The sequence below is a fragment of the Zosterops lateralis genome (assembly GCF_965231275.1).
Source record: "Zosterops lateralis genome assembly, chromosome: 16".
Classification (NCBI taxonomy): Eukaryota; Metazoa; Chordata; class Aves; order Passeriformes; family Zosteropidae; genus Zosterops; species Zosterops lateralis.
Window position 1 is genome coordinate 422,569 of NC_139776.1, and position 24,048 is coordinate 446,616.

The 24,048-nt window shown below is 48.4% G+C and overlaps 1 protein-coding gene across 2 annotated transcripts in view; it reads left to right on the plus strand.

Annotated features, from left to right (window-relative positions):
• Positions 1-16,378: 16,378 nt before the first annotated feature.
• ARFGEF2 (ARF guanine nucleotide exchange factor 2) overlaps positions 16,379-24,048 on the plus strand; it is a gene marked incomplete at its 5' end in the record, with an annotated part of 30,079 nt that continues 22,409 nt past the window's right edge. For both annotated transcript variants that reach the window (XM_083873143.1, XM_083873144.1), the window contains 3 exons: positions 16,379-16,517; positions 22,573-22,603; positions 23,401-23,524. In XM_083873143.1, coding sequence (XP_083729269.1) covers positions 16,379-16,517; positions 22,573-22,603; positions 23,401-23,524 — 294 coding nt within the window. The remainder of the gene's footprint in view (positions 16,518-22,572; positions 22,604-23,400; positions 23,525-24,048) is intronic.

Consider the following 24,048-nt stretch of genomic DNA (forward strand, 5'->3'; position numbering starts at 1 on the left):
GAGCCCCTCACGCGCACAGAGCCCCTCACGCGCAGACCCTTCCACTCACAGCCCCTCACACACTCAATCCGACACACACACAGCCCCAAACACGGAGCCCCCACACAGCCCCTCACACTCAGCCCCTCACATGGAGCCCCTTAAACACAGCCCCCCACACAGAACCTCACACACACACTCAGCCCCTCACAGAGAGTTTAAGAGCAGAAGGATCTTTTACAGCTGGTATGATTTTCTGTCCAGACCTGTAATTTAGGCTTGCTTTAGACTTGAACACACACACTCAGCCCCTCACACACAGAGAACATCACAGTCCACACACACACACAACCCCTCACACGGAGCCCCTCACACACACAACCTCTCACACACTCAGCCCCAAACACACACAGAGCCCCTCACACTCAGCCCCTCACACACACACAGCCGTCACACTCAGCCCCTCACACGCAGCCCGTCACGCACACAGCCCCTCACACAGAACCTCACAACCTCAGCCCCTCACACACACAAGCCCCCCACACACACTCAGCCCCTCAGACACAACCCCTCACACTCACCGCCCCTCACACACACACAACCCCTCGCAGTCATCCCCTCACACACACTCAGCCACACACACACACAGCCCCTCACACGCAGACCCTTCCACTCGCAGCCCCTCACACACAGAACCCCTCACACTCACAGCCCCCACGCACAATCCCTCACACACACAGCCCCTCACACGGCCCCTCACACACTCAGGCCCTCACGCACAGTGCCTCGCATCCGCCCTCCCTCACCGCCTCCCTCCCGTGCGCTGCAGACCCGCACACCTCTGCCTCTCACCTCCCTGCCCTTCACGGAGTGTCGTGTTCCCGCACGGCCCGCGCAGAGTGCTCACACAGCCCGCAGGGCGCTCACACAGCCCGCAGAGCGCTCACACAGCCCGCAGGGCGCTCACACAGCCCGCAGAGCGCTCACACAGCCCGCAGGGTGCTCACACAGCCCGCAGGGCGCTCACACAGCCCGCAGGGCGCTCACACGGCCCGCAGGGCGCTCACACGGCCCGCAGGGTGCTCACACAGCCCGCAGGGCGCTCACACAGCCCGCAGGGTGCTCACACAGCCCGCAGGGTGCTCACACAGCCTGGCCACACCGCCCGGCCGGACACGGGGCTCCCCGCACGCCTCACGAATGAACACGCGGCCGGGAATTGCCCCCTGCCCTGCCCAGCCCTGCCCTGCCCATCCCTGCCCAGCCCTGCCCTGCCCTGTGCCCTGCCCATCCCTGCCCTGCCCTGCCCTGCCCTGCCCTGCCCTGCCCATCCCTGCCCTGCCCTGTGCCCTGCCCATCCCTGCCCTGCCCTGCCCAGCCCTGCCCATCCCTGCCCATCCCTGCCCTGCCCTGCCCTGCCCATCCCTGCCCTGCCCTGTGCCCTGCCCATCCCTGCCCTGCCCAGCCCTGCCCAGCCCTGCCCTGCCCATCCCTGCCCATCCCTGCCCAGCCCTGCCCTGCCCTGCCCTGCCCAGCCCTGCCCTGCCCAGCCCTGCCCTGCCCTGCCCTGCCCATCCCTGCCCAGCCCTGCCCTGCCCTGCCCATCCCTGCCCTGCCCTGTGCCCTGCCCATCCCTGCCCTGCCCATCCCTGCCCTGCCCTGCCCTGCCCTGCCCTGCCCATCCCTGCCCTGCCCTGTGCCCTGCCCATCCCTGCCCTGCCCTGCCCTGCCCATCCCTGCCCAGCCCTGCCCAGCCCTGCCCATCCCTGCCCATCCCTGCCCTGCCCTGCCCTGCCCTGCCCTGCCCATCCCTGCCCATCCCTGCCCTGCCCTGCCCTGCCCTGCCCTGCCCAGCCCTGCCCTGCCCTGCCCTGCCCTGCCCTGTGCCCTGTGCCCTGTGCCCAGCCCTGCCCATCCCTGCCCATCCCTGCCCAGCCCTGCCCTGCCCTGCCCTGGCCGCTCTCACTGACGCTCCCCGGGCACACAGGGATGCCCGCAACGCCAGGGACACAAACGGGCCCAAATAAGGAGTCACAGACCGCCGTGCCTACAAAGGTGCCAACAAAGAATAAACACAATGAACATGTTTTGCCGCTCTCAATCCAAAATGCAGAGGTTTTGAGTTGTTTGCGATTGCCTGTGCAAAGCATAAGGGCAGGGATGAACAGGGCAAACCGAGCACAAAACCAGGCTGGGGGTTGCGATTCGGCACTACCCGCCCATCCCCAGAAAGATACCTTGGTTCACACCGGGGATTCTCTGCTGTGCTTCATACTTGGTTCATCTTGGTTCATCTCCTGGTTCATACTTGGGAGAGTCTCCCAAATATCTTCATTCCCCCGTAGGAACACTGCCAGGCTTTTGTCAAACTACAAATTCTTTCTTTCTTTCTTTCTTTCTTTCTTTCTTTCTTTCTTTCTTTCTTTCTTTCTTTCTTTCTTTCTATTAAAGAAAAAGGTTTCAAGAGAAAAATTTAAAAATGTCAATAATGTGAACTCCTAAGAGGCATAATAACAGAGACACTTATTGGATGTAGTACCTTAAAAAGTAAATTTAGCAAAACTAAGTGCAACAGATAATGTAATAATTGTTATCTTCCCCAGGCTAAACCAAAATACCTCTTGAACTTTTCTTATCTCAACATGGGCTTTTTTCCCCTTCTGATTTGACTGATCATTATTCTGATTTTTAAGTTTTCTATTCAGGAGAAAGTGTTGGTAAGTGTAACATACCCAATTGCCATCTCAAGGCTTCCTGGATATCGCATTTCATGGGATGAAAAACCAGCTCCTGGCTCAAGACACAGTCGCTGCAGGTCTGCAGCGCAAAGAAAACATCCCGAACGCTTCCAGCCCTCGGTGTGGAAATTGTCTCTCCTCTCCCATGGGGAGACACGGGGAAACAGAGCAGTGACCCCTGGGCCGAGGTGTGCGGTGGTCCCGGCTCTGGGGGAGCCCCGCAGCACCTGCTGTATCCACCTGCTGCCTCCTCACCAGGGACAGGCGCTCCCCTCGCCCCGAGTCACTCCGGACACGGCTGTTCACACGGGCAGGGCAGAGCAGTCTCCAGAAGTGAGATTAGACTCTAAATCCACTGCTTTTCTTTCAAGTTATTTGCATTTAACCTTTTGTTTTCTTCTGAAAGTCAGTACAGCATTTTCGTTTATTTACTCATTTTGTGTCCAGTTGATCTCTTTTTTAAAATCATCAAATGGTTTTCTTTCTGTTTGGGGCCAGAGGCAGGAGGCAATGCTTTCTTTTAAAAGGTCCTAATTCAATAACAATACACCCTGTTAGGAGAAATCGCCATCACCAAAGCTACGCCCCCACCCTGTGGCTGAGTGAGAAAGTTTTCCTTAAGAATCCTGTAATGGTTTCATTTCTGAGACAGGAGCCCCTGAGAGCCCAAGGGGGAACTCAGCGGGGCGATGCCTCCCTGGAGGGTGACTGTCCTTTGTCACCGTGTGTACAAGCCTCAAAACTCTCCCCTGGCTTTGCCGGCAGTATTGAAACATTGCCGTGGGAGGATTTAAAAAGGATGTTACTTGTGACTGGAAAGATTAAAATGATAAGGGAAAAAGGCTTCCATTAAAATTAAAGTCAGATTTTTCACTCTTTTTTAGAAAGTGTTTTCTTTTGGCTGTAGGAAAATTCATTTTGGCAAGGTCCAAATTACTGCAGGCGTACACATAATCCTGACTTGTGAATGAATATTCTATTGGTTGCTAGTGTGGACTTTTATTTAAAAAAAATAATATGTAATCAACCAGCAAGCTCTTTTATTATTGAAGGGCTACTATATGATAACTGACTGAAACTCCACCTGAAAATATGTTCCTTCTAGCTTGTTTTTTCGCTTTGTTTTAATTTTTTATATTTTTAAAAGGAAGTAGTTTACAACTACTGCTCAGTTTTGAAGAGAATTTTTACTGCCAATATGTGTTTTCAAGTGGGCACTTCAAAAGCAAACAAAAAAATGCTGCCACTCTGTAAAACGGTCAGGGAGTCGATTACAAGGACTCTGAGATCAATTACCATGAATTCAAGGTTTTTCATGAAGACATATTTAATTTACATGTGCTTGTAAGCTGTTTGCAGCTGTTACACTTCAATGTTGTCTCTCCCAGCAGCAGCAAAGGGGGCAAGGTCTCCACATGGTATCACAGTTCTGAAGAAAATAATCATCATTATGTGTTTGCATTCTGGCTGTGGTCAGCCTTGTAGGAGAAAATGTTATTCAGTCTTGGCTTGCTGAAGGCTCTAGGAAAGTTGTGTGAGGTGTGATTGGTACCCTCCCTATTTGCTGTAAAAATAAGATCTAGAAATCCTGAGTGATTGTAGAGTTTGTTGTTTTATACTGCTATACCCTTTAGACTCAGCAAAGATCACACACCTGCCTTTCCCCTGCTTTTTTCTTCTCCTTTAACCACTGCTGTCCTTTTTAAAAAGCACTATCTGTTCATCAGGCTTCCCAAAAGCATACTGTTCTGAGCTTTGATAAGTTAATAGATGTTTTTTCTGCCAGCTTCAGGAAATTTTGAAGCAAATCCCTATTTCTGGCTTATAAGAGAATTGCTGCTCACGCATAGTTTCAAAGTGACTTGATGACTAAGGCAAACGTGGGAGGGCATTACATATTCTGCATGACCCTTTGTCTGTGAAGACAGTGTATATATGATTTATATCACCAGTTCCCTACATCTATTTGTTTTTGTGGTGCTAAATAAATTCCAGCCTCTCATGCTTTGATTTGCAAAAATGTTTATAGTAGAACTTAGCACACCACGAGTTCACAGTTTATTGGAGCTGTCTGTGGTGAAAAGCACAAGGACAGTAAGAAATGTTGGGTACAGTGCTCATCTAAGAGTGAAGGTGTCTGAACTTTCCTCTCCTGTACAATCTCCACTGGGTCTCTGTGTGCATCTCCTCATGGCTGTGTTTAGTCCCTGACCTGCAGAGCCCTGTGTGCTGGTGTGACAGGGGAGCTGCCTGCACCTCTGGCTGAGGATGGCCCTCAAAGAGGCTGCCTGTGGCAAGAGAACTCCCAGAGAGCTTAAAGCTGGGCATGGGCTTTGCCTGGAACTGCCCAGGGAAGGCTGCAGTAAGGCAGAGGGATCCGTGCCCTGGCTCTAGACTGGGCACACCGTGTCCATGGGGCACCCTAAATTTGCCATTTCAGTTCAGCATTTACTAGTTCACAGCCCTTTTCCCTAAACAGTACAGAAATACCCAAAGACTAATGGGAAATCATCAGCTGGTTGAAATGTGGCCCCAAAACAAATTTGGCACTCAAGCCTCATGTGTGACATATCTGGCTCAAGGTAGTTGAAGAATTTCCTGAGCCAGAGGTTGTTTCTATTTCCCATTGAATCCTCCTTTGACACACATTTAGGTGTTTGGCTTTTCCAGGATCCTTTAGCAGTTTGTTCCACATTTAATGTTTACTATATGAAAAAAAAAATCGTTTTGATTTAGACCTGATAATTTTCTTGGCTGCATCTTAACTTCATTACTGCAAAAAATAGAGCTCAGTCACTGCCAATGCTTTACTCATCACTTAAAGATCTTGCAGACCTTTAAAAGAAGTCTGTGTGCCAAGGACCTGTTCAGGATACAGTGATGGTCTGTTGCTGCTTCCACAGAGGGTCTAAAATGCTGCTGCTGAGCAGAGAATAAACCCTGACTGCAGCACCTCTTTATTGAATGGCAACAGCTAATTGAAATTCCAACATGGCATCTGTAGATATACAGAGTAATTCTAGAAACTTCAGTCAAAATGATGTAGTTATTAGACATTTCCATGTGTGTGGTTAAAATCAGGTTCTGGCCTCTGTGCAGCAGACATGAATCACTTTTCACCTGCCCCTATAGAATTCATTGCAGAGAACTGATTTTGCTAAAGCCACTGCTGATTTATTCTAGCTAAGAAATAATCCCTTTGATTTCTACAAATGATTAATCTTCAAGCAAGATATATGGAGGTAGTTTGCAGTGAGCTTTGCAGAAATAATTTCTTATCTTCCCACTCTTCAGGAACCTAGACTGCCAGTGGAGCATTTGCATTTCTCTTTTTAACATCAGCCTAAAAATAGGTTTAAGATAAGGATGCTCAGGTAACTTGACAGCAAAGTGACTTGGAACAAACAGAGGCTTAGAGTGAATATGGTGAACAAAGAAAAAGAATTGCTAGGAAGGGTTGGATGGAATTCTCTGTGATTAGACAATAATATAATACACACATTTAGTTAAGCCCTGAAAGGACTCAATTAGACACATGGTGTGTGGTAGAAGGACATAAGAAAACAGGAAGCTGAATGCAAACATCTGAGGTGGCTGCCCAAGAGTACTGAGAATGTGTGTAAAACAGAGCCAGCCCAAAGGGCTCCCGTGATGTCAGAGGAGTTTCCAGTCAGAAATGCAGATTTTACCTGGGGGGGTTTTAGGCCACCTGCGAGTGCCCAAGGCTTGTGCTTCTCCTTGGCCTCCCTGCTCACCTGAGATCTCTAATATCCTGGAGAAAACTGGAGGTTAACACACCTCGTGACAAAAAGGACTGGGGAAGAAAAGTGTGTTATTTCATACATTCTGCAGTCAAGTCAAAACATTCAGTTTTGGAAGACACTCTGGGAGAAGCTATTTGTTATTACTCACTCCTCTGATACCTCTTTTCTTTCCACTGTCTGATTCACTTCTTTTATCATATTTCCCCTCTTTTGCTCTTCCTCAATTATACCCACCTACTTAAAACTAATCACGTACTAAAAAGTGCATAATTAGATTTTCATTATGTTCTTTCCTGACATAATTTTTGATTATGTAATTAAGGGTTCTCACTGAGCTCTTGAACTGGGAGAAGATTTTTGGTTTAATTAATCAAATGGTCCTTCTCAATTCAGGGTATTTTAAAGCAGTTTTGTTTCTAAGTCAGGTGCAGAAAGTGTTTCTATTATTCCTGACATAATGCTATATGAGCTGATCTTTACCCTCTGAAGCCAACAATGGAGAAGCATTGCCCTGACAGCAGGCTCAGGTATTTTTATCTAAAGAAAAGAAGATGCATCAAGCTTCAATATGCTTGAAGTAGGATGATTTTTTTAAATTTTGAAAATTCTTTTTTTCTTTTGCAAATTCAAAGTTTGTCAGATTTTGATTAAATAGTCAATTAAACTTGGGTTATTCCAAGTGATTTTTTTTCCCCATATGAGACCATTTACAAGTTTGCAACTCCTTACAATTTTTTCTGACAAATTGACATTCTTACAAAATGTATTCTTTTGGGGAAGTACTAAAAAAGGCTGCTGAAAGCTTTGCAGATTGTAGGCAAATAAGTATTTGCCCTGAGCTAACACAATCAAGCAAAGGTTCACTCTCTGTATTTTGTTTCATGCAAGTACATGAAGTAAAAGTAACATGAACAGTAGTGGTTGTTTTTGTTTTTGTTATAAATTGCTTTTTCCTGACTACATTTGCATTATTTCCTCTGCCAGAACATTGAACAGGAAAAGCCACCTACCTCTGTGTCAGCACAGCAATGTACAGAAATTGCATCGACGAGATGGAATTATGGAGCTGGCTCAAAACCCGTGGTGTTCTCACAACTGAAGCTAGAAAGAATCTTCCGTGTGGAACAGAGAGTTGATGATCAGAGAAAAAAATGTTTAATGGCACATAAATACATGTGGAATACATGGCATCCATCCACCTGCCTCCTCTTTCCTTTCCTTTCCTTTCCTTTCCTTTCCTTTCCTTTCCTTTCCTTTCCTTTCCTTTCCTTTCCTTTCCTTTCCTTTCCTTTCCTTTCCTTTCCTTTCCTTTCCTTTCCTTTCCTTTCCTTTCCTTTCCTTTCCTTTCCTTTCCTTTCCTTTCCTTTCCTTTCCTTTCCTTTCCTTTCCTTTCCTTTCCTTTCCTTTCCTTTCCTTTCCTTTCCTTTCCTTTCCTTTCCTTTCCTTTCCTTTCCTCCAGTTCTATTCTCTGCTTTTCCCGAGGCACCTCAGTGCTGTGGAAGGTGTAAGAAGGTGTTGGGGCAGGGGGCTGGCACCCTCAGTGTGTCTCTGCTGCCTTCCAGCTGTAACTGTGCTGGGGCTTTGGGGAATGGTGCTGACCCAAGAGCAGAGTGTGCCTGAGGGGCTGGGAACACTCCCTGTGCTGGGGGAGGAAAGGGAGCAAACAGCACAGAACCTGCTGCTGCACCTCCTGTGTCTGGGACACCAGTGCTCCAGGGGCAGCTGTACAGAGATCGAACTTCTGCCATTTTTTGTCTGCACCTGCAATTTTGGTCAGATTTATTTCTAATACTGTTGTATATGAGTAAACTTACATGCATTTGTGAGATGATACATGAATTCTTCTCCACTAAATACTAAGAGTGATGGAGGTTTGCATTTGATAAACTAAAGATCTTTTCTAAGGGTGGGCTGAGCCAGTTTCATATCACATCAGCACAAAATAGAGACCATAGTCATAATACATAATTTTGCCATTTATAGGCTCCCTGTGCATCTTGTATCCAGCATAAAACTCTCTCTGTGGTTAAAGTAGTGCACATATTTTGTATCTATAATGCTGAATTCATGTAACTGGGGAACATTTAGTCCTCTATGTAGCTTGGACTGTGGTTTTATTGTTGAACTTGAGTTAACTGAAGTGTGAGTTTTTTCCCTTTCAACATTGCTGCATATTTTCACCACTTCCTTTGTGATACTGTGGTGAACAGGATCAGGAACTGATCAGCTGATCCAGCTCAAATTAACTGGAAGCCAAACAAACAAAAGATCCTTTTTTTTAGTCATATTTGCTCCCTGACAGACTCAGTGTGCACCCCCAAGAGCCACTGCTGACATGAGAGGAGGTGCTCAGTCTCGTGGTAAGGGCAGGGCTGGGGGAAGGATGGGATTGCCTCTGGTGGCAGTAACTCACCTGCAGATCACTTTAAAGCCATTTGTGAAACTACAGCCTTGCACAATTGTCTGCATCAACACTTGATGCAGTCTTCGGAATTATAACCACTTGTATAAGGTCAGTGCAGTGACCTCCCAGTGCAGGAGGAGAAAGACGTTCCAGGAAATCATCACCAGCTCTGACAGAACAGTAACCAACTACAGCAGTCACACCAGGGAAGGGGAATCAGATTTTTTGTACTATTAATATTTTCAAAACAGTTTTTTTTTTCTTTTTCTCTGGTTGATCTTGTGCAGAAACATTAGAAGTAAGTGCAATAAAAATGCCATTAAACTGACAGTGTCACTCGTGAAACCACAGAACATTTTCATTTGAATTACAGTGTAAATGCTGAACAAGTCTTAACAGGGAGACACTGGTCACAGAGTTAGGAGGAGGCTCATGTGCTTTGCCATGGAAGATGGAACTGTAGGCTCAGTGCTGTGCTGAGGTTGCTTTTCAGGGGAAAAAGAAAAAATAATTTGATAGAGAAGGGGCAGCTGAGGTCACTGACAGTGCCCACCTGGTTTAGTAAGGCCGAGTCTTCACATTTCGTTGGCATGATTATATGGAAATTATTTTCCCATTCTACTGGCTGAACAAATTACAGAACCATTTCAGTTTCAAATTAAACGTGCTGCCTTAGAACACCAGAGCAGGACAGTTAACAGGTTCTTTCCCTGTGTCAGTTCAACACATTGCAGCCCAGTTTTTGTAACTTTGCTTTTTGTAACTTTCCTTAAAATGGTGGCTGGGACTTAAGTGATGAAGTACAGAGACAAGGGGAAACTAGAGCACTAAACGGTGGTTTTGGAAAGAAGGTCAAAAGATATAATATAAAGACAAGACAGATGTTCAAGAAGATTGTGGGAAATTTCCATTGACAACAGCATAGAAAAATAATTTTGCACTTTAAAAACTGAACCAGTCTGGATGGAGAGAGGGTATGTTCCATAGCCCCAATTTCTAAACACACTCTTCAGTTTTGTCAATATGTTTCTTCTGATCCAGTAACATTTATCTCGTAAAGCATTTGGGAAATACTGCAAGGTCAAAGAAAATGAAGTTTAAAAAAATTAAGAGTGACTGGATAGTTCACTGGACCAGTTGGGTTATGCATGTTAATTCCAGTGCAGTAGGAAGAAGATACAATAAACAAAGCCAAAACAAAGCTCCTTTTGTCTCAATGAAGATTCCTCTAAAGAATACCTAACTCCAACTCAAGAATAAATGAGTTCAGTAAGGAGCAGAGAGGGGAAGGCTTTCCTGCTGAGAGGAAAGGAAACAAGCCTCCTTAAATCTGAGCCAAGGAGCCAAGGAAGTGGCTTTGTGAAAGGCATGAACAGTTCTGACATACATGAATAGGTCTATGCTGTGTGGTAAAGCTAGGGACATTTCTTGGGGACGCTCTGGGTTTCTTACAAGAAATGATGAGACATAAAGAACAGATTAAAGGTCAGAGAGAAGGTCATTTATCATTTTAATTCCTCACAGAGCTACTCTCATCTTCTGACTGAAGTTATCCTGATAGAAACCCACAACAACTGAAAACCAGGATCTTCAGTATTGTGTTTCCTTTGTTTTTACCAAATACAAGGTTTCTGCCAACAAAATCTGCCTCGTTATACACTTACCTTGGTGAAAAGCAGAGTGCTGTGCAAAGCTGTGCACAGATACAACCTGGAACAGCCAGTTCTGTGCCATGCAGACACACACAACTCTAACTAGCACTTGCTTGTGTGGCAAGGCAAGTCAAGTCTCATTATCACCTCTCAGACAGGAAATTTGGAAGTGAATGATTCTCCAGCCCCGGGTCTTCCACCTCTCCAGCGCCTCAGGGTGTGGGAACTACTCAATTGCATTTGCATCTTTCCAAACAATTACACTTCTCACTCTGCAGACAGAAACAGGAGTTGACAAAAATATTTTTCCCAACTGCTCCCTCACTCTGGCTGATATCTTTTAAAAATAAATAACCTTTTTTGTTGCTTTCAAAACATGTTGTTTCTAATGTTTCTCTGTATTTTGGTAATTGAAAATTTCAAGCCTGAATATGTTAAGCTCTTAAAATGACTGTGTTAAGGCTGCTGCTCATGAGAAACACCCACTGCTATCAGTGAGAGCAGTGCTTGTTCAGTAATACGGGCCATGAGGCAATCATATTTGAATATGTGAATGCTTTGATTTAAAGTCTGATTTTCAGATTCTATTGCATCCCTGGCTGTCTGAACACTGTTTCACCCTTAACATATCCTCTTACGGTTACATATTATTTGTTATCATGACAAGGAATAGAGGCTGCAGTTCAGCACTGAAGGGTCTGTGTGTGTTTCTGTCCAGCACAGGTGATTTATTGCAATACCTTCATGTGAGTCTGGTGCCACAGCTGATCTCAGGACTGGCTCCTTCTGCTGGGACAACTGAAAAAAACCCAATTTTCTAACTTAGTTTTGATTGAAATGGGGGATTTTAACAAAATTATTCTGTGGGATAAGTGTCTGCTTTCTTTGGACAGGCTGCCAATCCTTTGAAATGTGAAAAATATGAAAACTGTAGATCTGGGGTATAGCCAAAGTATGTATTTCAGATATTTTATAAGAAAGTTCAAGTTCTCTCATGAGAGAGAACTGCAAATCTGATCTGCCCTAATGGCTTTATATGGAAAGAAGAATTTCATTTGTATTTACTTAAAATTGTATAAATCTCACATATTCCAAATACTGCTGTTTGTAGCTTACTTACAAGCTTACTTACAAGCCTTTGCAGCTTACTCCAAGGTAAAATATTGGGCTAAAAGGTAAACTCCAGGAGCGAGCAGAAGAGCTGCAGTCAGGTGTGAGAGCCAGGCAGGGGCTGGCAGTGGTGCAGGGCTGGCAGAGCTGCAGGGCTGGCAGAGGTGCAGGGCTGGCTGTATTGCAGGGCTGGCACAGGTGCAGGGCTGGCAGAGGTGCAGGGCTGGCTGTATTGCAGGGCTGGCACAGGTGCAGGGCTGGCAGAGCTGCAGGGCTGGCAGAGGTGCAGGGCTGGCAGAGCTGCAGGGCTGGCTGTATTGCAGAGCTGGCAGAGGTGCAGGGCTGGCAGAGCTGCAGGGCTGGCAGAGGTGCAGGGCTGGCTGTATTGCAGAGCTGGCAGAGGTGCAGGGCTGGCAGAGCTGCAGGGCTGGCTGTATTGCAGAGCTGGCAGTGGTGCAGGGCTGGCAGAGGTGCAGGGCTGGCAGAGCTGCAGGGCTGGCTGCAGTGCAGGGCTGGCAGAGGTGCAGGGCTGGCAGAGATTTTGACTAGCTGTGGTGCAGGTTTGGCTGCAGCAGCTCCTGTGCGGCCTGGCCCAGCTGAGGGGACAAGCAGCTGCAGTGTTTCTCCTGCCAAGTGATTTTTCTTTTCATCTCATGACATTGCACGGTGCTGTTTGGACATATTTTCTGTCCTTTTTCACATTAGAGCTTCTCTGGGCAGGAGAGCCAGCTCTGTGCCAGCTGCTGGCAGTAAGATGGTCAGAAAACACAGAAGGTCCAAGTCTGAGATTTGAAGAAAATAGTGGGAATGAAAGGGAGAGCACTGTCTATAAACATCATGGTGAAATGTCTTGCTAATACCACATGAATACTTGTATAATTACTCACTTAATAGTTACCTCAGTTATACTGCTAGCAGTGGGAGAACGTTTTATTTTGTGGGATTATTGATTTTAGGGCATGCAGTGCTGGACTGGAAAAAAATGAGAGAGCTGAGATAGTGAATCAAATGAGGACCCCCCTGGGAAATCCACTAGTAAATACATTTCTGGACAGCAGGAAAAGTGGCTGGAAGCCAGGCAGGATAAATAGAATCAGTCCTGAAGGAAATCATTAAAAATGGGCAGAAGAAGGGAAAAGAAGTTCTCTGCTGATGCTGGATTGGGAACTAAGCTACTGTACAGACCAGTGCTGGTTTTCCAAGAATTTTCCTGTCCATTCTGCATCTATTTTTAGAGTGTGGTTTCCTTCCTGAAGCAAACTATGTAGCAATAAGGCAGTGGGAAAGTGCTGCGAGGTCAGTCCTGTCAGTCAGCACAGAGCACCTGGCCTCTGGGCACAAATCCAGAGATGCTTCTTGCCAAGGAAGTAGCTTGTATAAACTGTGAACTCGGTCCACCTGCTAGGCATTGTTTGCTCATGATTTATGTCTCACACTACAGACGTATTTGCCACAAGGAGCTATTTATAGCAGTTTAATAGTAATTCTTGTAACTGGCACTGAATCCACTGGCAAACAGAGGCATGCAGATACATGTATTCCTTCCCCCTTGGTCTGCCTTCTCTCCTACTGGAAAGGCTTTATTTCTTTGTTTGCCTGCAGCCAGTGACACACAGAGAGCTCTGCTCTGCAGCACAGGGCTGTGCTCAGTAGCAGCATTGGACTGGGCCACCTTGCTTTTGAATTAGCCAAATAACTCACATTCTTCCCTCAGAAAAATAGCAAAATCTTAACATATTTTGAGGAAAAAATAAGTGAAAATACAAATGATATCAACCCCATTATTTCACTGATTTAGTTACACGGTGATGTCAGTGTAGGCAGAGTGCTGAGCGGGCTGAATTAGACATGAGAACTGTTTGTCTCTGGTGACTGGGACATTCCGTGGCCTGGGACACACCGAGGCGTCCTGCCCTGTGCCTTTGGTGCTGAGGGGAGAGGAGCCTTGGCCATAACCAAACCTCCCCCGGGAGCGTGGGCCACCCACCAGCTCTGTGTGTTCACTCACCTGGCACTGCAGCCAGAGCTCACTGTGACTGCAGCCTGGGGTGACTCTGGGCTCTCTGGAACCCAAACCCCAGTGCAGCCCCACACCTGGGAATTCAGATACTGCTCTGTGATTTCAAAAACAGGAGGCTTGCCTGATAGATTTTTTTTTAATCTCTGTTAAACTATCTGTTCAATCTATTTTCTAAAAACTAGCCTGTATCCATTTGCTTCTCTCCTGAGAACTAATCCTGCCCCACAATAAAAACCCTAAAATCAGAACTGATAATTTGGCTGACAATACGTGAAGAGCTCTGCTGCTTAATTAGTTCTGCAATGCTGCTGACAGTAATTACAGCCTCCTTTTGTGTCAATAACTAAGTCAGCAACTCTCAGAAAAGATTCAGGGCCTTATTTGTCTTTTAGTTATGTCACTCCTGCATCACTGTAATTTCAGTGCTAACAGTAGAATTACCCTTAATGTGCAGCAGTGTAAATGAAAGGAGAATCACTTGTCAGACTTGTCCTTGTTGGGTTTGCGGTCACATTTCTGATTGGGAGCATATTTAGAAAATAGGTGTCTAAAAATACAAGCACTGGTCAGTTTTTCCTGGGAAGACTAAACTAATACTTTGCACAGGGGTTTGGAGCCTTTGCTAGTGGTTTTGGGGACAAAAATTCTTGACAAATCGACACTAAAGGTTCATTAATGACATTTTAAAGAGTCAAGAGTCCTACTGTTTGAAAACAAGGAGCAAAACTGCAATCTAGAGAATCCAATGTGCTCCTGTATTCTCCATTAGACGTGGCCATCTGAATTTGAAGGAGACTTTTGCGGAACTTCATGGAAGAGAGAGCTGTGTGCAGTGATGGCTAACAGAGCAAAGAGGGTGTCCGAATAAATTCAGATTATTGCCACAGAGTGCTGCCTTTGGAGCCCAGAACTGCATTCCGGCTGTGGGGTGCTTTACCACCTAGGGAAAGGGTAAAGGGAGAAAATACAGTTTGATATCAGGTTATTAACGAACGGTTAATTTCTGTGACTGAAAATTTAAATTTTAGTGAGTCCTCATTAATGTACAACTCTGGCTTTTCCACGTGTGCTCCCCCGCCGTGCCTCGTTACAGGACTGTGTGAGAGTTAACAAGAATTAATGCGAATGGCGAGATACTTAGCTTAGAAGCATTATTAAACCGAGGATTCCACCAAAGCGACCTCCTCAGTCAGTAACTCACAGACTCATTCTCGCAGAGATGGCTGCGCGACCACGGCCTGGCCTCACCCTCCTCTCAGCCTCACCCTCCCCTCAGCCTCAGCCGCCCCTCAGGCCTTGTTCCGCCCTCAACCCCGGTCCTCCCTCAGCCGCCCCTCAGTCGCCCCTCAGCCCCCGCCCCACCCTCAGCGCAGGCCCCGCCCTCAATCCAGCCCCGCCCTCAGCCCCGCCCCGCCCTCAATCCCGGCCCCGCCCTCAATCCAGCCCCGCCCTCAGCCCCGGTCCCGCCCTCAGCCCCGGTCCCGCCCTCAATCCCGGCCCCGCCCTCGTCCCCGCCCTCAGCTTCAGCCCCGCCCTCAGCCTCGCCCCGCCCTCAGCCCCGCCCCGCCCTCAGCCCCAGCCCCGCCCTCAATCCCGGCCCCGCCCTCGTCCCCGCCCTCAGCTTCAGCCCCGCCCTCAGCCCCGCCCCGCCCTCAGCCTCAGCCCGCCCTCAGTCCGCCCTCAGTCCCAGTCCGCCTTCATTTCCCAGTTCGCCCTCAGCCTCAGCCTCAATCCCACCCTCTTCCCGCCCTCAGCTCTGTTCCCGCCTTCAGCCTCGGTCGCCCTCAACCCCACCCTCTTCTCCGCCCTCAGCCCCGCCCTTATCTCCGCCCTCAGCCCCGCCCTCTCCCCGTCCTTAACCCCACCCTCTTCTCCGCCCTCTTCCCCGCCCTCGGCTCCACCCTCTTCTCCGCCCTCAGACACGCCCTCAGCCCCACCCACGTCCCCGCCTTCTTTCCCACCCTTTGCCCCGCCCTCAGACACGCCCTCAGCCCCTCCTTCTGCCCCGCCCTCAGCCCCGCCCTCGTCCCCGCCCTCAGCTCCGCCCTCCGCCCCGCCCTCAGACACGCCCTCAGACACGCCTTTTCCCCGCCCTCAGCCCCGTCCTCACCCCGCCCTCGTCCCCGCCTTTTTCCCCGCCCTCAGCCCCGCCCTCGTCCCCGCCTTTTCCCCGCCCTCAGCCCCGCCCTCAGCCCCGCCTTTTCCCCCGCCCTCAGCCCCGCCCTCAGCCCCGCCTTTTTCCCCGCCCTCAGACACGCCCTCAGACACGCCCTGAGCCCCGCCCTCGTCCCCGCCTTTTCCCCGCCCTCAGACACGCCCTGAGCCCCGCCCTCGTCCCCGCCCTTTCCCCGCCCTCAAGCACGCCCTCAGACACGCCCTCAGACACGCCCTCAGACACGCCCTCAGACACCCCCTCGTCCCCTCCTTTTTTCCCGCCCTCTGCCCCGCCTTTTCCCCGCCCTCACCCCGCCCTAGTCCCCGCCTTTTTCGCCACTCTCAGCCGCGCCCTCACCCCGCCCTCAGACACGCCCTCAGCCCCGCCCTTTTCTCCGTCTTCTTCCCCGCCCTCGCCCCGCCCTCTGCCCCGGCGGAGTCACGTGACGGTGCCAACATGGCGGCGCCGTGGCGGCGGCGCGGGCGCTGAGGGAGGCGCGGCCCTTCCGGGTGGTGTTTGCCGCGGTGCCCGCCCGGCCCCCGCTCCCGGCCCCGCCATGCAGCCCCCGGCCCGCGAGCAGGACGCCCGCACCAAGAGCATGTTCGTGTCGCGGGCGCTGGAGAAGATCCTGGCCGAGAAGGAGGCGAAGCGGCCCCCGCACGGGCAGCTGCGGACGGCCTGCCAGGTGGCGCTGGGTGAGTGGGCCCGGCCCGGCCCGGCCCGGCGGGGTGCAGGATCCTCCCGGGCCCCTGCAGCGCGGGGAGAGTCCTGTCCCCAGGGCAGGGCGTGCAGAGACCAGGGGAAACCCCCAAATACCTGTTTTATTGAGTTCTGCTCTCGGCGTGAAACAGGAGGGACTTGGTCTTAACACTTCGGTTTTGAGAAAATTAATTACACCTTTCAAACTAGGCAAGAAGAGTTTTTAAGGCCTTCAACTCAGGAAGCCCCAGAGCTTGTCGGTGTGTTAAATCAATCTGACCTCTAATCCCCAGGTCGTGCTCGGGCTGGCTGAGGTCTGTTAGCGCTGTGGCCCAGTGCACGTAACATCTGTGCTGTTTTCAGAGCTGAAAACCTTTTTGTGAAGTCGGTGGACTGGTCCTGAAACCTGCGAGTACAAGCTTCTGTGAAGGTTAAAAGTTGTGACAACAAACGGCCTGTCACCGAGAGGGGAAAGATCAGCCCAGGGGAACAGTGGGGCTCTGCGGCTGGAGCTCTCTGTGGCCCTTTCTTCATTGCCAAAAGTGACAGCTCTCAGTTTTTTTTCCTTCCCATCAATATTTCCCTTTGAATTGGGAACTTTTAGCGTATCCGAGACGGAAGAATGGACAGGTTGGGTACGTCAGGAGGCGGGGCAGGTGCCAGCTCTGTCCCGGACAGGGTGACAGTGAGCTTAAGGAAATGCTGTCATTTTAATCTTCCTCCCTGCAGGAGATCTGTAGGAGCTGCCTGTGGTGACAGAATATCCACAGAAGGGCAACCAGATAGAGGGTATTTTAATGATTATTTAAAGCTGGCATTGTGAGCAAGAGAGTAACTCAGGAGAGAGCCCCAGCAGCCAGAGACTGCTTTTGCTAATGAATTCCTTTTCTTGGTCTCTTCCCCAGCTGCCCCCACGTGCCCTGAACCCATTTACAGGACTGAGAACCTGTTTTGCTGCTCTGTAAATACATGTAGAGGTTGAGAAAGGGAACTTCCTTGTCAGGAGCCTGTAGAGATGTGTTTGCTGAGGCGCGTCAGTGGGTGATTTTGGGAGCCCCCCTGGGCTCTGCCATTGCCTGTTCTGAGCTACACTGTGCCCGTGGTGGGGGGCAGCTCTGCCCTCAGCCTGCTCTGAAAGAGCCCATGGCCTTTCCTGGACTAAAGCAGAGGTCAGCACAGAGAGAACCTTCTGCTGACCAGCCTTAGGGGCTTGCTGACTGTGTGGGAGGATCTCCTGGTGAATATTATTTGATCTTTTTGGGTTGCCAACAGGAATGGGGTTTCTCTTATTTACGTGTGATTTTTTCTCCCCAAACTTTTTTCTATTTTGATTAAGCCTTTTTTTTTTTTTCCTCCAGTGAAAAAGTTTTATTTCCATATAGTTAATTAAGCTTATACTTTGTATTTACTAAGACTGTGATAGTCCCAAAAGTGTCAGCTTAATTTTCAAGCTCTGTGCAATAGTAAATATGTGAGGAAGTGTGGGAAGAATGTTACTGGCAGTCTGAAGAATTGAGGCCAAACTTTGTAACCTACACAAACTGTCGTGGATCAAAGAAGCTTCAGTGTTGTGAATAGTAATAAAAAGTCCAGTTAACACTGAATAAAAATAGTTCAGCTTGGAAGAAATGCAGTCACTGTGTCAGCTGTTGTCTGCTGCACTTTTCTCCAAGTTACACTTTGAATAGTGAGAGAGAAAGAAGTTTCTAACTGTGGGAACGATGCTGTTGTTTTCTTACATGAGTTCTGTACTGATTTGTACATGTAACTCCTGAGAATTTAAGTAAATTATTGCTGAATGTTGCTGTTTCTCTTGTGTAGAAAATAGAGATATTTTTAAATTCTAATTTTAATCTGCTTTAATAGTTCTAAATTTAAACTCTCCTTACCCTTTCTTCCCTGTTCAAAACTGATACTGATCAGTTTGGAGCTGCAGAATAGGCATGACCTTGTAGAAATCAGAAGTAACATAGGTGCAAGTAGGGCAGAAACACAAGAAATGTGGAGGAAAAGGAACAAAACCATTTTGCACTGGTGGTTTTTTTTGAGGTTTGGTTTGGTTTTTTTTTTTTTTTTTTTGTCTCTTTCCACCCCTCCTTTGAAATACACAGCGTTAACGTTGAGTGAGCAGAGTTTGAATGGATTCCTTCATTGAGGCTCTTGCCTCATCAGGAGGTGTAACGGTTCTCTCCTCTCCTGCAGTGCCAGTAAACCCCAGGAGAGACTGCGAGAACTGGAGGGTTTTAAACAGAGAAGCTCTTTTGCTCTGCTTTGGAAAACGGTGTTTTAAAGAAAATTTGTTTTCAACAGACCATTGTATTGTATAAAAATAGTTGTTTAATAAGCATTTACATTTACATGAAGCTCCAGGTACCCACGCTTCTTAGTAAACCTACTGAAATTGTCCTGAAAACTTGCAGTGAAACGCTGACAGTCTGTGCCACAGCAGTTCATGTTAGACCAGTGCTGGCTGTGCACCTGGGTCACTCACATAAACTGTGACTCCTGCCCTACTGGGGCTGTTAGTGATGACATTCTGTGCAGCCACCCTGGTCCTGCGGCCTTCTTTGGTGGCCCGGGCAGCTCCAGGGACAAACCTCCAAGCTTTGTAAACAACAGCCTTTGTATAGCTTTGTTTAGCTTGTTAACAAGTTAAAGTCTTTCCAACCGGAACGTGGCAGAGTGTTTAGGAAGTGTAAATGACAGGTGTCCAAAGTAAGTTGTGTTTGTCAGTTTGGCCCCTTGGCCGGTGTGTGCAGAGAGCCCTGGGGAGAGGGAGGGGGCTCTGGTTTCCCCGGAGGGCTCTGCACAGGGGCTGTGATCTGTGATCTGTGATCTGTGATCGATCCCCGCTGGGCTTGGGCAATGCTGGGCTCTCCGGGCTGCGGGAGGGAGCTGGGGCTGCTCCTCCACGTGTTTGTGTTGGCTCTGCTGCCGTGGAGGGCACAGTGTGCCAGCCCAGGCCATGTTCTGCACAGGAGCTCCCCTGCTGCCACTGACCCTGCCCTGCCTCTGCGGCCACGGAGCAGGCAGACAACAAATGTCCTCTGTGTTCATGTGTGGTTTTCAGTGTAAGTGAACTGAACCCATCCATCTGCCACAGAAAGGCAGCTACTCAGGGTGAGCTTCATCTGCTTTTGTGGCCAGAAGCTCTGGAAGAAATTGCTGCAAGGCTGTTCTTGTTGCAGTTCTGTCCTGGTGGGAATGCTGCAGGACTTTCTTAGGTGGGCAGCATGGGGGCTGAAGGTGTTTCTGGCTGGAGGAGGTGCCGTGGGAGGGACAGGGAGCCCTGGTGCCTGTGAGGGGTCAGCACCGTGCTGGGGTGAGCAGACGTTGGCCAGAATGGGGCCTGTGTTCTGTGTTGTGTAGCTGTGGAGGGGAGCTGAGTGTGCCCCTCACTCCTGTGGCTGCAGGAGCACAGCACCAGTGACAGGCGGGTTCTGGGAGCTGCTGGTGCCTGTTTAGAGCCTGGCCGAGCCGTTGCTGGCACCAGACTTCAATTAGGCAACAATTTCTGTTTCACTCGCTTGTGATGGTCAGACCACCAAATGCGTGCTTCAGACGTGGAGGTTTTCAAACTGCTCTGATGCAATCAGTTTCAGAAGTGTCCCTGTAGCTTCTTTTTGTCCTTTCATTTATTCTTTTCTGCCAGCATTATCTATTATAATACTGTTGTGGTGAAGGCGTTTTTATATGGCTTTAGAAAAGCCTTTATTATAATAAAATTGTGGGGAACTTGGTCAGGCCTTGGTTAGACATTTTTGTTTTTGTTTGTATAGTACTTCTGAGAGTTACTGTTGTTGCTCTAATATGGGATGTATTCTTGCATTATTTTTGCAGTGCAAGATCTAAGACAAGTATCAGTAAAGATGGGCATGATCACGGCTGCCCAAGGCTATAATCTTTGTGAAGGTTCAATCCAACATCTTTTATACTCTCAAAACAATCAGTATGGGGGGCAAACGATCTCATTGGAAGAAAGAGAAACTTAGTGGAGTTTTTGCATTAGAAAAATTTCTTCATTAAGGAAAAGCTCTGTACACCTTACTTCTACAGGGTGTCTGAAATGCAGCATTAATTGTGTTTTTGCTGGCCCTGGCATCCTGCTGTACTTGGGATTCTAGCTGTAGCTAAAATACGCCTTTCTCTGCCAAGACCTGGAGGCAGGACTAAGCGTTCTGAAGGTGTGAAGCTTCCCAGAAGACTCCGTTTTAAACAGCCAGTTCCTGCATGCCAGGGGAATGTGCTAAGAGCAAGGCAGATCAGAACAGGGACACAGTACATTGGTGGGTCACATATGTTGTTCTCAGTAGCTCTTTTGATCATAATTTGGTGCTAAAGACGGGGAAAATAATTAAATCAAAAGGACTGAATTGAAATTATGCTGAACTGAATTTCTGACTAGTCACCTTGTTGGGTCCTGGAAGGAAAAACACAGTGGCTTAAGAAGTGGTGCTGTGCAAGATTCACATTGCCTGTTTGGCACAGAAAACCTTGGTCACTCCTTACCAACAGCCCCATTCTGTTGTCTCCTCTCCATCCTCCTAAAGCATCAGGGGATGGTGGTGCTGGGTTTGTGCTGTCACAGGGCTGCGAAGTTCCTGCAGGTCCTGGAGCCCCAGGGCACAGTGTGGGCTTGGCTTCTGCAGGGCTGGCAGTGGCAGCTGCTCTTTACAGCTGCTGGGTGTGGCTGTGGGTGTGCTGGGCTTGGGGAGGGCTGGGAACACCCGGGACTCTCCCATTTCCAGTGCCCATGGCTGACTCTGGGGTGGATAACACACCTCAGCTGTGCCGCAGGGTTGTGCCGTGAGAACTGAGGATCTCAGACTGATGCTCTAGTGAGCACATATGGCAGAGAGAACAGCAATCTGCATGGAGCTTATCACTCACAGCTTATAGCTGGACAGCAATCCTGCATGGAGCTTATCACTCACAGCTGTAGTTACACAGGTTTTCACTGTGTTCTGCTTCCATTTTCCCTATCCAGTGTGGGTAGTAATTTTACAAAATCAGTGCACGCTGTGAGGATTAGTTCCTGTGCCATTCCCTGACAAGCAGGCCTGTACAAAACCCTGTAATCTGTGTTTGCTGCAGTCCTTGTTCCTTGGTGTGATTTGTGTATTGATTCTCCTGAGACAGAAGAAACTCCTGAGGTTCACAGACAGCACTGGAATCATTGAACTGTGGCCATCTGATCACAAACAATGGTGCCTCTCCAGAGCTGTGGAGAGCAAGTGCTGAGTGAATGATCATTTCCTGATACCTGCAATTGAAACAAGATTTGTGAGCATGGTAATTTGCAGTCAGGGCAGTTTGCAGCATGTGCTGTAGGGTGGGATGGAAGTTCCACTGGTGTTACAGATGGTGTAGTTGTGCAGCCTTGCTGTGGGTGCTGGTTTAAATATGGATTTGTCAGTGTTCACAGTGGGAGCTTATGCTGGTCTGCATCGTGGTGATACCTCAGGAATCCTCAAAAAGCCTTACTGGGATCTTTGGGGCCTGCTGCTCTATACAGGAGAAATGAGAAAGGAACTTACTTTCCCCCTATATGTAGTTTTATGAAAAGCTCTTTGAAAGTGTAATTAAAAAAAAAAAAATCTGCTGGTAAAAGGACAGAGTGCATTTGAGATTTCCTATCTCCTGGGAGCTTGTCCAGCTGGTTGCTGTTGTAGGGCTCAAGACAAGCAGGCTGGCACTGCAGGGAATGGCAGGGTTGGATGCATTGAACTCATGGTTTATGCAGCAGCTTAAAGGCTTCTGCAGACCTGAGTGCTCTGTGGTGTGGACTCACACTTGAATGAAAGCTGCATTCTATGCCTGAGTGCTCTGAAGATACCTTTTGTCAAGAATGTTTGGAAAAAGCAGCTTTTAAAATATGAAATTGGAGAGATGCACCTTTCAATAAGTGGTGAAACTCTGATCTTTGAAGCTGAGGTGTTACAGGAATGGAGTAGCAAATACGGAAGTGCAGAACTGGGTTTAAGCAACTTTGCTTTATTACTGTGTTACTGATAATGATAACTAAGGCTTGGATTTTTTTCTCTCTTCCAGATGAAATAAAAAGTGAGCTGGAAAAGCAAAGGTAAGTTATTAATTTCTCTAAACACTGTGTGAAAAGAACAACTGGAATAATTTTGTGGAAGTGTAAGAGCGTATATGCATTACAGCAGTGAGTTTGTGAATACCCAGTTCCCACCTTTCAGCTGAGAACATGTGGCCTCTGTGCTTCACTTACACAATGTTTGTGGCTGTGGGTACTCAAGCCATAACTGCCTATGGATTTCACCAGGAAAAAATTGCAAAATTTCTAAAAGGTGCCGTTTTTTTTCTTCCTTTTATTGGGCTCCATAGCCTGATAGGAAATCCTGGGGAGCAGTGCACACCCTCTGTTAGATAGCATGTGCTCTTTATTACCTACATCAGGAACACCAATTTAAATGTAATTTAGATAAAAAGTTTTCCAGCACTGTGCTGTGATTGAAAATGAGCAAGTGAGTTTCCAAATGTGTTTGTATTTGCTTAGTGTTCTGCTTATGGGCACTGTTTAATCCATTTTTAATAACATGGATAGATATATCAGTTGTGCAGGAGTTTTCCAATATTTCAGATAGTGGGACAGTGTTGCAGTACAGTGAGGGAAGAATTAAGCTGAAGAAGATACAAACAAGATCAGATAGAGTATAAATAAATGTATAATGGATTTTGTGTGATTTTAAAAGAAAATTGATCTTTGTTTAAAAAAGTACATGCAAGAAAGCTGGAGTACATTTGTACATGCTGCTGTGCATTATTTAGCTTTAAATTTACAAAAAGGAGAAAGTGTAGTTTGCTGTGATATACATGTTTAGAGAAATTAATAACTCTTCTTATCTGACCTAGAGAAGGCACTGCTGCTCCACCCAAAGCAAATTTCATTGAAGCAGATAAATACTTCCTTCCATTTGAGCTGGCCTGCCAGTCAAAGTCTCCACGCATCGTCAGTACTTCCCTGGACTGTTTACAGGTGTGTGTTGGGGTTGAGCTTGGTCAGAGTGAGCTGGGGAGAGCTGCAGTGCCCAGCTCTGGTGGGCAGCTCCTGTGGGGGGGGGCTGCTCTGCCCGGGGTGACACTGGGCTGGGCACTGGGGACAGTGAGCACTGGGGACAGTGAGCACTGGGCACACTTGGCCGGGCACTGGGCACTGAGAAAACTTGGCCAGGCACTGGGCAGTGGGCACACTCAGCTGGGAACTGAGCACTGGGGACTGGGAGCACTGAGCACACTCAGCCAGGCACTGGGAATTGGGCATTGGGCACACTCAGCTGGCCACTGGGCTCAGCACTGGGCACACTCGGCTGGGCACTGGGCATTGAGGACTGAGCACTGGGCACACTAGGCAGTGGGCACACTCGGGTGGACGCTGGGCTGGGCACTGAGCACACTTGGCTGGGCACTGGGCTGGGCACTGAGCACTGGGCACACTCAGCCAGGCACTGGGCATTGGGCACTGGGCACTGGACACTGAGCACACTCGGCTGGGCACAGGGC